Raw genomic sequence first — 15,950 nt, 5'->3', positions numbered from 1 at the left:
ATACAATCGTGATTAATTGTGCTTGGAATTAAAAAGGAAAAACAAGACTTCATAAATCGAAGGCTTTATATTGTACATAACAAGAAAGGTCAAGTCGTGGCAATATCCTTCACCTTCACGGATTCGTAATAAAAGCATCCATTAAGAAGGTAATAGCGGAGACTGAAGTTAGTTGAGCAATCAATTATACAATTTCTTGTACATAAAACAAGATATAAATATCTTACATAAAACCCTTTTCTGTGTCATGGCACTGAGACAACCACAAGTCTATGTTCTCTATTATCTGTTGCCTTACTTTGTGAACTGCGTCGGGAGAGCTGCAATTCTGGGCGTTGCCTGAAAAAGAAGATAGCGATTTCAGTGTTGAAAGAGAGGGAAAATACATACATATAGTAAATCTTCTATATGGTTCGATTGATTTGAGAAACAAAAAAACTTCTATATCCTATCTATCATACCTTCAAGGCTTAGAGGACTTTGGGGGCAGCCTCGCAAATCAGTTCCATGGCCACAATTATTACAAGTGATGAGGTAGGAAGGCACTGAAAAGTTAAAAGGGCATTTGAGTACAGCAAACCAAATTGATTCAAATTAAATCAAAAGAAAAATCCCAATACATGAGGATAATAAGGTAAACAAATTCTTCCTAAAGCACAAGAAGACTCACGATCTGGAGATGAAGTCTGCTTTGACGCATGACGCCACGGATCCTGTGAGCCATTTGTAAATATTATCTTTGTCCCTGCAGATTTTAACGGTTTCATAAGCTCATGTCGATTATAGGGAAAAACATTGATGGTGGTCTTAGTCACAGCAATACACAGCAAGATCAAGGCAGGAAAATAAGTAGAACTCACTTTCAGCCATCAGGCAAGCAATAAATCATAGAATAAAAACAAACAAACAAACAACAAACGACCAGGGAGGCAGAAGACAAGTAAACAAAATTCTTTACTATAAATCTATAATGCAGGCTGCAAGGCTCTTGCTGGTAACGTGGAAAAGGACAGGACTATATATATATATATATTAATATATATATATATATATATAATATGCATATGTACACACTGCACACACACACACACACACAAATATGGAAAGAGCAGTTCTTTTGGACCTCCAATTTTTGTGCCCCCGTAGTATAAATTTGTTGCATCAACATCAGGGTAGATGCCCTCTCCAAAGACATTCCGACAAAGATCCAAATGGTATCTGCCACAAAAGACAAGTTACTTGAGATTCATAAAGAGTGTTCAAAACCAAACACAGTAGTCTTTTCTTAAAAGAAGATTCCGATTATTGCAAAAAGAAGTAGAATCACACATAAAAGGGTGTAGATTAAAACATAGCTTCCAGAACATGCCTTGTGTCAACTTTTGAAGACCGGATGCTATCATTTTTAGGTGCCACCTGAAAGTATGCAACTTCAGTACAAACTTGGAACCACCACAACCGCGCAGAATTATCATCAGTAAGAGTAGTGTTTTTCAGGAACTTCTGATCATATGTCCGAACATCTGTGCCAAATTTTACGATGTAATATTCTTTGACATACTTGGCATAAGTATCCTGCATTAAAAGTACATATCATTCTGATAAGCCTCCGATCCTTTTTACATTATGCTTGGAAGTTAAGGAGGGCAAGCTAGGGCTTTAGGGTGTTTGTTCAGTTTTGTTATGTTATTTTTGACAGGTCTGTGATGTGTAATGTGCTATGTGCTGGTGCAGGTGATTTAGTGTGTCTGTAATTGTGAAGGTAACCTTCAAAAAAGAAATAATTGTGAAGGTAAAATAACAAAAATAACAAAAAAAAGAGTATAAACAGTTAGTTGACAGTTAGTTAGAGACTAGGTTGAGTTTTCGGGTGTAATTCTAGGACAATCCAAGAGGAGGAGAGAGGTAGAACTCTCAAATTTCTACCATTGTTAGAGCTTGACTTGATTTAGTCAATCAATTGTAAAGATTGATTATTCAGTAAAGCATTTGATTTCTTTGATTCTACAGTGTTCAGTTTAGGGTTATATCACATTCCACAAATATAAACATCATGACCACCATAGGCTTTTCAACTCTTAACATCTTAAATACCTTCTAAATTTTCCATCAATAATCTTGCGAGACATTTCGATCATAACTACAGGTTACATGGCCTAGTAAGGAAATCAATATAGACATTTATTTTACCTTAAAGAAAAGTATAGAAATGTATTTAACATTATTATCAATTGTTTGATTTTAAAAGCACAAGACTTGCTGGTTGGTAAATAAATTATCTGGTACCCTAGCAAATTCATGCTCTACTGTAAAGAATGTCTGAAAGAAATAACTAGAACAATGGCTAGAAAAGATCATACCACCAAATAACTATAACAATGGCTAGAAAAGAGCATACCACCAAATCCTCTCCGTTCTTCTTTGCTTCAACAAGGGGGGTGCATACTGAATCCGGATTTCCATATTGAAACTGCATAGATTAAACACATAATAATGATCAACAACAAAATTTGTTAACAAAAAACACCAAAAGCAACAACCTACCCCTATAGCAGCAGCATCCGCCAGAAAATAAAAGAAATCTCCGTCGATCTCGAGCTACAAACACAAGCAAAAACACTTATCAGTTTTCATCTGACTACGATTCTCACATATGTAACATAGTAAAAAATGAAATGGGTAAGCAAACCTCGGCTGCGCCGAACAAAGCCTTGACCGATTTTCCTTCGTTAGCAAGCCTTTCTTCGACGAGGTGAGTGACCTCTTGCAAGGCTGATTTACATTCTGGACCAGCTGAGACACCAATCTGCATTAACAATTTAACAAAAAATCAATGAAGCTTTTTATCTAACCAATGACAAAATAAACACCAATTAAGAGAAAAGGAAAGGAAAAACTAAGTGGATGGCCGATTTTGGCAACCCCTTTTAAATCAATGGCCTAACCCGATAAATTATTGATTGAAATTGAAATAAATCATCAAGTCAGTCAATGATACACCACCAATCAATAGTGATAAATCGGTGTATCATTGATTTACCAGGTTTATCACTGATAAATGGCCAGTTCCCAGTTTAACAAAACTTCAACCATTTACTAAAAATAGCTCAAAAAACGGTCATTTTGCAAGTATCTCAAAAATCCAACTAGGTAGACTAACTAATCAATATTTAGAACCTGCTGGTCAAATTCGGTGAAATTATAAACAGCAAGAACAACGGCAGAACTCGCGAGACTCCCACATGTTAAATGAGGGAATTTGAGACGAAACCACGCGCTAAGAGCCCCAGGATATGAAACGCCAAAGAAAAACCATGGATTTTCCACATTTTTTCGATTCAGCTTCTGCTCCAAAGACTCCTATAAAATTTGAAAAACAAAAAATTTGATGTGATTTTTTTACCGTAAAATTGAGAGGAAAATTGTAAAATTCTCAGCAAATTCATCGATTCGAAAGAGATAATTGCCTGGTAATATCGACGAAACGCAGCGAGATCGAAAAGAGCCTGCTTTGAAGACAAGAACTTGAGATTCTCAGTGGTCAACGATTTGAATGGAGAACTTTTTCCGTAGTAGCGATGCTCCAGTGACACTATAGCTGCTCCGAACTTCTTCGACAAAATCTGCACAATGTGAACGCCGTTTTCACTCACCTCTTTTCTTCTTAGCATAACAAAAAAAAAAATCAATTTCTGATCAGAAAAATTGAAAACCTACGCTAAGATAATCGTTCTGTATTCCATTGCAAGGTCCTTCGCCGCAGATTTTGAGGAAGATCGGTCCTTCTGGAATCCGAAAATTGTCGAGGAATTCGTAGTAACGCTGCTGAAATTGACGGTGATCCTGCACTTTCCACACAAATAATTCGATTTTCAAACAGAATCAAAGGAATTTGTAGCGAGAGAGAGAGAGAGAGAGTTTGCGTACGTAAGGAGAGTAGTGATCGAGATTCTGAGTAAACCAGAGCTCCTTGGTGGTCAAGTAGTTGCCTGCGGCGGTCAAGCGGTTGAGCATGGAACGGGGAGGCATTCCGTAGCCATAGCCAAAGCTTGAGAAGAGAGTGGAGATCACCAGAGGAACCACAAAAAACGACGTCGTTTTCCAGCTCTGCGCCATGTCGTTCGTCCCCGTTTATCACCTCTGTTGTCCCTTTTTCTCTGTAATTCACTTCACTTCAAGTTCCGACCAGAAAACACGGAGAATTCAACGCCTCCCTGCCTGCCCACGTTTTCCACGTGTTTGTTTTTTTATGGTTCATTCCTTATCTGGGACAAACTTTGTATTGCCTTTTAAGCTATAAAAATACGTTTATTGAGCAAAAAAGAGTACAAAATTGTATTTGTTAGCTGAATCAATTCTAGAGAAGAGGAAAAAAAAAAAAAAAAGAGAGAGTTTTGGACCATCTCCGCCTAATCTTATCATGTTGTGACATTTTAGGCATTGTTCCCTTCGTGAATTCAAATTTTTAATTCGAGTTGAGATGTGACATTTTCTTAGAGCTTTTCACTGTAACAGAAAAAATTAGATGTGACATTTTTTGAGAACTTTTTACTGTAAAAACTTAAAATTAAAAACTCGAATCGGTGAAATGAATGAGACTTTACTCTCTAAAAACAAAATTTTAATAATTGACTCCTTAAATTTGATAATATGTGCCACCCAATTGGTCCAATGTCTAAACAAGGTCCATCAAATAGAGTGTAAATTAGGTCGAATAATAGTCATTCGCTCATACTATTTTATGTGTAAATGGGCTTATTTTTTTTAATATATTTTTCAAATACCAATTCTAGGGTTGTTTGTGTGTCGGTAACCTCCGATATTTGTCACTTTATGTATGTATTTTTTTAGGGATAATGTTTTTCAAGTAATGTTTCTTTTTATAATTTAATAGGTGTATTTCTTTGCTCAAAAAGAGAAGTTTACCATTTTATTTGAAGTCGAGCAATAAGAAGAGGAGTGAGAGTTTTTGTAGTATATACTAGTGGAATATACGTGTAGTTGCACGGATAATAATTTAATATATATTTAATTTAAATAAAAAAAAATGTATAGAAAAGATATTCAAAAGTTTGTAGATAACATGATACATAGTAAAAGTTTGTTTATAAGTCGCTGTTAACTTTAACTTGTAACACATATATACATATTTATTTACATGTCTATTTCTGTAAATAAAAATATACATATTTATTTATAGCTATACACATGTTTATTCACATATTTATTCTTTTTTATTTTTACTTGTTGTTTTTTCTGAGCTGCAGTTAAGGAAAGTAGAGAGAACAAAACAGTTATTATTAAATTATAATCGATGTTAATAATTGTGTTTATATTTACTAAAATATTTAATATAATACATCATAACACATAATATTACCTAATTTGTTTTTTTTTTTTTGACAAACTTACGAAGGAGGTAGATTCGCTTGGGACTGGAATGGGCTAAATTGGCTACGAAACTGATGTGGTTTCTTTTGAAGATGCAGTTGTTGTAAGGTACAACTGAGGTTGATCATGTTAAAAGTTTTTAAAACAACTTTATCGATAAAAACACTTCGAGTACGAAATTGTATAACAAATATTTTTGATATTCCTCGTATTTATTCTAAAATAGGAAGAATCATGTAGCGATTAGTGTACCACTCATCGTAAATAAGTGCAAAACAAACTTTGTTAATAAGATATTGCACTGTTTTACCGAACATTACAACGTTTGTTTTAATGAAACCTAGAAGCCTCACGGAAAGGAAGAGAGAGTAAAAAAAATGCACATAAATGATGAAGTCTAGAAGCTTTACGGAAAGGACGAGCAGAAATTATAAAAACACCCAACGAAAAAATTCAGAGGGACACTGTTCAAAGAACAGTAAATCTACTACCTCTTTTAGTAGTATGTATAATATGAATATGATCTAGTCCTAGAACTTAGCACCTTATTGACTTATATTTTTGTTTTTCTTTCTTTAGGGGGGAATGAAAAATGCTAAAAAAAAAAAAAAGAAACCGAGTTTTTTATATTTTGACAATTTTCCCTTAAATATTTAATTTTAACACTTTACCCTATCAATTTGCAAAATCGTTGCAAACTATCACTTGCACCTGTTTAGTTAGGGCACAAAAAAGCCAACGACCATTTCACCTTGAAGAAAAAGATCCCCGTACCAAATCAAAGCCTTATACAAATAACTCAATTCCTTAAATCAATCCCCAAATCTGACTCCAAAAAGGTAAAAATGCGACACATTACAATGACTTAGCAAGTTGAGGGGATAAAATTTTAGGGGACAAAACTACGAAAACCTGGAACCTGATTTTTTTTTTTTTAAAAAAAAGTGGATTATTTGTTAAAGCTTTGGGTGGCGATTGGCACTTCAAAAAGAATCCTAATTTTGGCCTTTAAGAGCACCAACAAAAATGTGGAAAGCAAATCAAAACTGAGAAGTGAGTACTATAGGCATTCGATTATATCTCAATTTTCAAAAGTAAATTGAAAAGCTATCAAACTACCAACTTTGCACAAGTAAAGCTACAACAAATGGAAAAAACATCACTCTCCAAAAGCCTCTAGGACCATTACTTGCAGTTCACTTGAACAAGCACCTAAACCGAATTTATTTGACGATACATAGCTCGACCGCTTTAATTTTGTCGCAAAAACCGCTGCTTCGAGATGATACAACTTCTCATTGATCCTGGAAACAAAAATTCCCAGCTTTTTGTTAGACAATGATCTGGTGGGCAATCAAAAGCTTACACCACATGTTTGTAGTGTGTTAACTCTTCTGGTTAAGCTTGTGGAAATGAAATGGTTTCTTCAGGAATAGACATGATGAGAAATGTTAAATGCATTCGCGAGCGTCACTATTGCATAATCTAGGTTCTTTGTTCAAGCGCGGCCTATAGAAACCAACGCTAGATCGTGCACTAGAGACACTCGCAAGTGGATTTAGCAATTCCTCTAGACATGATTTAACTCTAAAAATTGTTTACTTTTTTAGATCATCTTTGAAGCCGAAAGAATCGAGTACAAATGTATAATCATAATTGAAGTTTGGGAACTCATGAATTACAAATTAGGAAATAGGAACTACACCACAATTCTTCTTTTTTTTTGGGCATTTTACGATCAATTAAGGTCACGTGTGAGATTTTCTCTTCAACAAAGCAAATAGGTCCCGGTTTGGCTTCTGTTGACAAAGACTGCAGTGTGAGTTGCTAATGAAAACACGAGCAAAAGGGAACTATGTTTGTCATGTGTCCTTATAAAATGCAAGAATGAACAACCCTTCTCTTCTTCTGTGACAAAGATTATGCACTTCCCTATATTTCTTAGTCTACTACTTTAAAGTCAAAAGAAAAAAGAAAAAAGAAAAGAAAAGAATCAAGCCTTCTCTTACATGAATTTTTATTCACTTGGTACAAAAAACACAATGACTAAGCAAGTCTTACCTGATCATTTGGAGATTGCTCATGCAACTTGTGAGGCTTCATATTTAGATCAATCAATTTAGTATCTCTCTTGGAATGCCCATCAGCATTGTTGGCCTCCAATATCCAAACAGGAGAAACCGCGTGATTTTGCTGGTTCTCTTCCGCCACCATTTTGGGAGGAGCCAGGTTTTGACCTCTTCTTGCCTCATCTCGCTCTGCGGGTTGGGATGCTGGTTCCTCAGGATTACCAGGCTTGTCCCCTGGAAACTATAGAGCAAGTAAGTGTTAAAAACTATCCCATATAGGATCAAATAAAATCAGGAACGATTTGATAAAGAAATTTGTTCAAAAACGTGGAAAAAATGTGACAGAAGGTGCAAATCAAGACAATATTCAAAGTTTTGGGGCTACAAATATTGCAAACTGAAGTTCGGGATCGAAGCAAAACCGACCCTAGTTCAAGGATTGGAGTAAAATTAATCCAAGAAAATCTAACTCTTCATCAGATAAGATGGACAAACCTCAACTCTCTGCCTCAAGAGTAGATATCTTCCATGTGTTCTTTTGCCTCCAACATGAACGATCATATCACATTGCAAACAAAGGGAACTTCCATCTATCTCGCAATAAAAGAAAGCTACAAAAGCAATTTCCAAGAGCAGAAAAAAAAAAAAAAATCAGAGCGTGAAATTTTCTCTACCAACAAGACGCGATCCTTATATATTGAGAAGAAGTACGTGTTATAAAAAAGAAAAATGCTAAGTCAAACTAGTGAAAGGCTCATCATGAGGTGACATGTGAATATGTGATTGGCTACATCCGATGGTGCACAAAGAAGATTAGCACGCATACCAGGTGCATTTTCGCAAATGTCGCACTGAGGAACGGCGCTGGGATCAGCCAGGCCAACTCTAACGTGCCGGCTAGCAAGTTTGTTGCACATGTGGACCTGGCATTCCCATCAAAAAGTGAGGATTGCTATAAGATTTCAAGCACACCAAATCTAAAAGCATGGAATTATCATGACTTTCATAAGCCTTTCACCATAAGAGAACCATTATTTCACCCAACAAATGCAAGTAACTAAAAAAAAAATAAAAAAAAAAAAGCTATTTCAAGATTCACTCTATTCTAAATTGCTCAACCAGGATAAAAATGGCAATCCAAGACCTTTGAAGAATTATTGTATACCACTTTTTCAACAAAAACATGTGCCGGGTCCAGTTTATTCACCACCACACCACACAACACAAACACAAATAAGATTTTCTTCCCTTTTTTTTTTTTCTCTTTTAATGCCAAGAGAGTAATTTTTATTATTTTCTTCTTCCCTTCAAAATCCTTAAAATTCGTTTAACAAAACAATCTCATACTCTACATCAAACCAACATTGAAAAAGGCAAGTTAATATTTACACCACCAAGTGGTGAAAGCAGAAACAAGTCCCAAAAGAAGAAAAAAAAAAAAAAAAAAAAAAAAAAAAAAAAAAAAAAGAATGAAAAAGGTTGTTTCTTTGGATTCTACTCATTGAAATACCAAATGGGTAAATCAAAAAACACATATTGAAATACCAAACGGGTAAATCAAAACACACACACACACACACACACACATATATATATATATATGCACATATATGTAGTTAACATACCTTTTCATCGCAGGCACGGCAAAGAGCAGCCTCGTCAGCAGCACAAAACACGATCGCGGCAGCGCTTTCACAAGCGTCACAAAGTGTTCGCATAATTAATAATAATACTAAACAACCTTCCTGTTCGCATAATTACTAATAATACTAATAAACAACCTTTCCAATCTTCTCATTTCTCCAAATGAAAATAACACAAAAATATAAATGAATCTCTCATTTGAGATTCCCACATCAAAAAAATGTCATCGGCACCAAAAACCAAAACCAAAACCCAGTTCACGGAAAAAAAAAAAAAAATCTCAAACAGCTAAGTGCTATTTGTCTTTGTGCTTTGTTGGTGGTTGGTTGGGCTAGTGATGAGATGATGGAGAAGGACTACGATTAGAAAAGAATAAGGATAAACAAAAAAAAATAAATAAATAATAATAATAGAAGTAGTTGTAATAAATAAAATAATAAGTAAGGGGAAAAAATTGATAATGAGTTTAGATTTTTTTTTTTTTTTTTTTTTTTTTTGGGTGTTGTGGTGGGGACAAGAGTAGATTCGAGAAGTCATGCTTAATATATGGAATTTGGTAAGCAAAAAGACATATAATAAGTGAGAGATGTGGGGGGGTTTTGTCAAACTTTAGTTTTCCACAACCTCACTCCGTGGCCACAAGTTTCAAAAGCAATTGTGGGGTTGACATTTGACAATGCCTCCCAAGCAATTCTCACCCATTACTTACATATCTGCCGTGGGTCCCATCTCATTTTGTTTAACTAGCCAGCTACCTCTGGAGGAGGTTGGCCATTTTTTGTTTCTGTTCTAGTGTTCTGTTGTTATTTATTTGGAGAATTCCCAAAAAAAAAAAAAAAAAAAAAAAAAGGCAAACCTTATTTGTGGTAAGGGTAAAATATCTAGTCACACATCATTTAAACACAAACATAATCACGGTCATAGAAGAATATTAAACTACTCCACTTAAATAGGTTAATCTTTTAAGATAAAAGCTCAATACTTTATAAAGTGTAATTATTCTCTCTCACTTTTTTTCTCATCTCTCCCCAAAACTCTAATATGATATTAGAGTTCATTGTTCAAACGAGTTGGGTTAATCCATCAAAATATAAGATAGGTGATTCCTAACAGAGCATCATCTTGCGGGGCATATTAAGGATAAAATATCCGAGCTCCACACCTTCTAAATACAAACATAATCATAGTCATATAAGCGATATTGAGTCAACACACTTAAATCGGTTTAACTTTTTAAGATGAAAGCTCAATTATTATAAGTATTAATAGTTAAATCATATCATAATTATTTTAAAAAAATACATTTAATAAAATTTAGCATATAGTATTGTAATTATATTAAAGATAAAAAAATTTAATGAAAATTAACAATAAAGAACAATGCGATATTGATAAGGCATTTTTTATTATGTAAATTTTTTTCATAAAAATAATTATATATTTTTTTTCTTTCTTTTGAGCTTTGCCGTCCACAAAGGAATCTCATTGTTCGACCCACATAACATGATCTCTACCTAATTGGTTTGCCAAGATTATCTGATGGGACGACTACACAGTAGATCCCCCGCCACTCACCATTAATCTCGTTAGTCTTTGGTGATATTATTTTTTAAAAACAAAATAAATCCAATAAAAGGTTCAATTTTTGTGAAGGATTTATTCTCCACGTGCTTTTTTCAACGGACAAAATTGTTTGTTTCATTTTAATAATGGATGCTCATGGTATTGTTGACTAATCCTAATTCCTCGTATATCCCAAATCAAACTTATTTAGGTCTTTTTAGTTCAAGGTCGTCCCAAGTCATCCGCCAGGGGAAAAAAAATGTTGCTTGATCATTAAAACGATTAAAACGACATGTCGTCTCCATGTCAAACATCTGAACACCTTAGTTTGCATTAATCGAATGAAATTGATACATAAAACGCATGAAAGGAAAACTGAAAACGCCATTTAGAATACTCTCGCAAAAAAAAAAAAAAAAAAAAAAAAGACACGTTGTTCATATTACGAAAAGCTACATGTCGTTTGCAAGAGGAAAAGTGTGGTTTTTACTTTTTACCGAAATCACAGGTCTCTTTTTTTTTTTATTATTAGGATTAATTTTAAAAATTCTCCCTCAGTTATGACCTCTGTAACATTTTATCTCTTGAATTTTAAAACGTAACATCTGTTCTTTCTGAATTTTATTCTGTTAACAATTTTACCCCTTCTATTACACTGAGTGACGAAATTCACCACGTGTCTATTATTTAACCCATCTGAGGAGGGTAATATCGTAAAATATCCTATAAAATCTCAGGTTATTAAAAAATGGATTAAAAGGCATCAGTTTATCAGGTTATTAAAAAAAATTAAGATTTGCTCCAAAAACATTTCGAAATTCGCTGCTATTTAGATATTAAAGAATTGACAAATATACCTTTCTCTTAATTAGTAGAAATATGAACAAGATCGATAAATAGAAGTTGTCACGCATCTGGATTTCATTTTTCTTTTCCTCACTTTTCATCCCTTATGGGTTTTGTATTGGCTTTGGGCATTTCATATGGGTTTGCTTGAACGAAGCCACTATTTAAGGGAAAAATTAAAGAAAAAAAAAAAGAGAAAAAAAAACTCATCTCTTCCTTTGAAGAGATTGGCTGGGTACTTTTTTTCGAATGAATGGGTTTTAGATCTATTAATGGATTAATATTTTACATTGCACATAGTTCAACTTTACAGATAATACACGAAACCCATAAGTAATAGTTCAACTTAATAATATTGATGATGATAAAGAAAAAAATCTAGATATTGGGGTCTCGTCGAACGCATGTTGACCTCTGTGAGTGGTGTTGCCGAAGAAGATGACTGTTATGGCTTCGACATTGGTGCCCAAACCATTCGCGTTCGCCTTTACTCACACCAGCTCCACGCAATCTGAGAGCAAAGTCAGAGTCGGCGATGGCGGTACCGGAAGAGGTGGAAATGGGTTTTAACGTTTTGGAAATTTTTCGGATCTCTCCCCTAGAATATAATTTTTGAGAGGAATTATAAGATATAGTTTTGAATAAACTGATGCAATAATGCCTCTTCTGTTATCAATGATTCTGAACAAAGATGGGTATAAGCGTAATTTTACTTTTAAATTTCACTAAATAATAAACACGTGATAAATTATGTCACTTAATGTAATGAAAAGGGCAAAATTATTAATGTAACAAAATTTGAAAGAATCAGATATTACGTTGTAAAAGAGAGAATTTTTGAAATTAATCCTTATTGTTATTTTTTGGGCTAAAGTAACCACAGATCATTCCTTGGAACCATCCAAAGAGAAACGACGTGTCATTTTTGTGCAGCGTGCCACACGACATATGCAACAAATGACGTGTCGTTAACTCTCCAATCATAATAAACGATATGCGTTTTTCTTGACGGACTAAAAATGACACGCATTCAGTACCGTTACCTTGTTTGTTTAAAATGAAATGTCGTACGAATTTCAGGTAAAGTGACGACATGCAGGGGAAACAGGTTTTTTTTTTTTTTTTTTTTTGACATTAAACAATATATGTTATCTTTCGTTCAAGGCAATATGGTTTTATTTTTATAGACAAAAAAGAACATCATAGATTTTATTGCATACATATTGATACTTTTACTCACTTATCCTAACAAAAAATTAAATAGGAAAATAAAACCATAATCTTAAAAGCGTAATTTAACTCTTGTACTAAAATAGGGGATGAACTAAATTTTTCCGTACTCACTAAAAATTTTCTTGTAGTTTTACTTCAAAAAAAAAAAAATTATATTATTTGCTAGATTAGATACAAAAGCAATATGACAATGGTTACGTAATTTTGTCTGTATTTTCCCCAGCAGTTTGAATACAATTGTAGCAGCTAGGAAATTCGCCTTTTATGTCCGTATGGAAATATTGGTCTAAACAATTACGTAAACTTGACATCTTAGATTATAGCACAAAACCAAAGTTGAGCAACTTCCACACAGCTTCTGCTAGACCCAAGTGGGTATCCTAAATGTTGTCTCAATCATGCATTATTTTTTGTTCATGAATTCAGAACTATTCTCGATTTATGTGTATTTTTTATGAGAAAAAATACTATAACAAACTATAAACCATGATTCGAATCAGACTACGAATCCACCACCCAAACAAATTTGAAAACCCATATCTTAACCATTTGCCCCCAAATGTAGAGCCTAAGTTTCCGTACAATTGGCCCCGTTATTTACACACACACACTCACAAATTTGGTGGGTAGGTTCAACCCACCAACTAATTTTCTAAAACTGCCACACCTGCCAAAAAAGACGGGTGGGTTGGGCGAATCGCACGATCTACTTCGTCCGTTAAAATGTACTCTCATCATCGTCCTTCTTGCATACTTTTATTTAAGTATGCATTCTTTTTGTATCTCCTCATTTAAAAATAAGAAGTCATTGCATGATAAAATTTGATAAATTAAATCTAAACGTGATCAAGTTCGAATCAAATTAGCAAAAGAGAAAAAGTTACCAACTTCATATAATATTTTGAATTTTTGATGCAGGTAAAATGTATGATTCTACTATTTTTCAACTATATAGCACAAAAACATATTTCTAGCCGGAAAAGAAAAGAGTTACATATAGCAATAGAACTTTGAGAAGCAAATATATAACATTCTTTCAACAAGTTGGACATAATTATCAACAGCCACACATTCGCTTGAAATGTTGTATTTATAGCACACATTAGGACCCGATATTACCTATACCGTAAACGGGCATTATTACAAGTAGCACAAAATCAATACAAACTTTTCCTTATGAGTATTAAACCAAGTACATCAAAATGACAATTATAATAAAGCGGAGTGGCCATGTAGAAATGCTAAAAGAGTTCTTTGAGTAGAGATCACAACCGACCAAAAGGCAAACTGAACTTGATTACTTCTCTCACTCTCTCGTTTTGGCCCTTTAATTAGGCTTGAAACCTAGAATGAGAAGTTCAACATGTCCATACTCAAGCTCTCCATCATCACATTCTCCATGAAACCACACTTGGTGATTGGAGCCTTCTTGAAGCTGCTTCCCCTAGGCTTGAAGGGGCAAGAGGAGAGAGGAAGGATCGGGATGTTCTCGCAGTTGCAAAGCTCGATCATGTAGCCGTCGGGGTCGTGGAAGAAAACTTGGTCCACCTTTATTCCGTCATCAGCCTCCACCAGCGCTGTCACGTACCTCATTCCCATCTCTTGTAGCCTCCTCTTCACTAGCCCAACGTCAGTGCACTGTTTCAACACGAACTTCTTTTTAGTCACGGCCAAATTTGATTAGACATCGTTTGGTAACATTCATATTGCGTGTGTTTTATTGTTAGTATTCATGTTGCTCGATAATTATTGATTTTTTTTTAGTTACGTTTTTCCTAAATTTCGTAATGATAATAGTGATTATGATTCTTACTTGGAAAGAGATGTGGTTGTCCTTGGGATTAATTGGTCTTGGTTCATTCATAGTGTCATACTCATCCACTAGTGCCGGATTCTCAATCAAGTGTATCCCAATTCCATAGTTGTACAACCTATATATATATATATATATACACATCACAAAGTTAGATAGAGAAATATAATTTTTTTTTTATGAATAACAAATCATTTCAATTTCACTTCAAACATGCATAAATATTTTTTGGAGAGAGAGAGAGAGAGAAAAAAAAAAAAAAAAAAGCTACATATACCAAGCTCCATTGAAGTTGAAAGAAGAAGGGCGTTTGATGAGAACAAAGCCCAAAACTTCTTCATAGAAACGAGTAGATTCCCAAACTGATCTGCATAGCAAAGAAACGTGATTTAAGGAGAGCAGAGGAAGTGCCTCGTAGTTGCTTACTTCCTCAATCTCCATCATATTTGCTCACTCTAAATTTGATATATTTCTATGTTCTTATGAGTGTGATAATATGCTTGAACTAAGTTAGGAATGTCCCTTTTTATAAAGCAAGATTGTGGAAATATATTCCTGTTTTAATTCAAATTTTGTTTGCCAATTTTCTTTGCTTGTGGGGGTGTAATTTCCTCATTGACGAACTTTCCTAGTAGATTCTCTCATACCAAATCAGACAAATAAAGTAGTCATTCTCACCCAACTATAACTACTCATTTTTCTTTTTCCCCCTTTTTTTTTTTTTTTGGTTGTAGTTGTGGGAGAAGTAATTCTTTGTTTATGCTAAATATGATTTTAGATTTAATAAAGTAGGCTAATCAGACATGGAGTAAATAGTAGTTAGGTAGTGTGTATAAGCTTGGGCCTAACTCAGCCCTCCTGAAGAAAGTTGCTGCCCAAAGCCTTCTAGGAGGAAGGTTTTTTTTTTTTTTTTAAGAGAAAATTAAAAATGCAATCATTAAATAATATTATTTTATTTTTATTACTGCTGTAAATTTATCTTATATCATTAATAACCTATAGGTTATTTTTTGTAATTTGCAGCTTATTTTTGATAATTTGTAAGTTATCTTTCATAACCTACAAGTTACACCTGAAATTTTTCTTACTTTTTTTTTTTATGAAATTTCAAGAGGAAGTTGTGATATGTCATCTGAGATTCTGAGTCTTCTTGGACCCAAAATGAGGGCTCGTTTGTTGTTTGGGTAATTTTTATAAATACCTCTTAAAATTGTATCATTAAAAATTTTTAAGTCTCAACATTGACCTATTGAATTTTGCCCATTTGGAGTAAGTAATTTGACAAATTATTATCAATAATTTGACAGATGTCACTAGCGGCAGGCGTACTTTAACATATTATTGTTTAAAATTTAACAAATTATTATCTATAATTTGACAGATTATTATCA

At 33.9% G+C, this 15,950-nt stretch overlaps 3 protein-coding genes across 4 annotated transcripts; all 3 read right to left on the bottom strand.

Annotated features, from left to right (window-relative positions):
- Positions 1-28: 28 nt before the first annotated feature.
- On the bottom strand, positions 29-4,290 carry LOC21409362 (probable serine protease EDA2). The gene is made up of 12 exons (XM_024177090.1): positions 3,928-4,290; positions 3,718-3,843; positions 3,468-3,623; positions 3,178-3,360; positions 2,690-2,806; positions 2,545-2,598; positions 2,399-2,470; positions 1,370-1,575; positions 1,124-1,218; positions 671-745; positions 462-545; positions 29-339 (listed from the first exon to the last, which is right to left on the bottom strand). Exons 1-12 carry the CDS (start codon positions 4,114-4,116, stop codon positions 224-226), a joined length of 1,473 nt encoding a protein of 490 aa, XP_024032858.1. The 5' UTR covers positions 4,117-4,290; the 3' UTR covers positions 29-223.
- Positions 4,291-6,445: 2,155 nt separating this feature from the next.
- Positions 6,446-9,506, bottom strand: LOC21409361 (B-box zinc finger protein 18). Of its 2 annotated transcripts, none has more exons than XM_024177092.1 (5): positions 9,086-9,506; positions 8,287-8,383; positions 7,956-8,071; positions 7,453-7,701; positions 6,446-6,695 (listed from the first exon to the last, which is right to left on the bottom strand). In XM_024177092.1, the coding sequence occupies exons 1-5, from the start codon at positions 9,176-9,178 to the stop codon at positions 6,687-6,689; spliced, it is 564 nt and encodes a 187-aa protein (XP_024032860.1). In that variant the 5' UTR covers positions 9,179-9,506; the 3' UTR covers positions 6,446-6,686. The 2 variants fall into 2 exon arrangements, with proteins under 2 accessions (XP_024032860.1, XP_010113384.2); XM_010115082.2 differs by lacking the exon at positions 6,446-6,695 and adding an exon at positions 7,099-7,190.
- A 4,237-nt stretch (positions 9,507-13,743) lies between these two features.
- LOC21409360 lies at positions 13,744-15,034 on the bottom strand. The gene is made up of 3 exons (XM_010115081.2): positions 14,837-15,034; positions 14,560-14,677; positions 13,744-14,384 (listed from the first exon to the last, which is right to left on the bottom strand). The coding sequence occupies exons 1-3, from the start codon at positions 15,001-15,003 to the stop codon at positions 14,091-14,093; spliced, it is 579 nt and encodes a 192-aa protein (XP_010113383.1). The 5' UTR covers positions 15,004-15,034; the 3' UTR covers positions 13,744-14,090.
- Positions 15,035-15,950: the final 916 nt, after the last annotated feature.

The sequence above is a fragment of the Morus notabilis genome, unplaced genomic scaffold (genome assembly GCF_000414095.1).
Source record: "Morus notabilis unplaced genomic scaffold, ASM41409v2 Scaffold384, whole genome shotgun sequence".
NCBI lineage: Eukaryota > Viridiplantae > Streptophyta > Magnoliopsida > Rosales > Moraceae > Morus > Morus notabilis.
The sequence above is the reverse complement of the archived record's forward strand: the minus strand, read 5'-3'. Positions and strand labels throughout refer to the sequence as shown.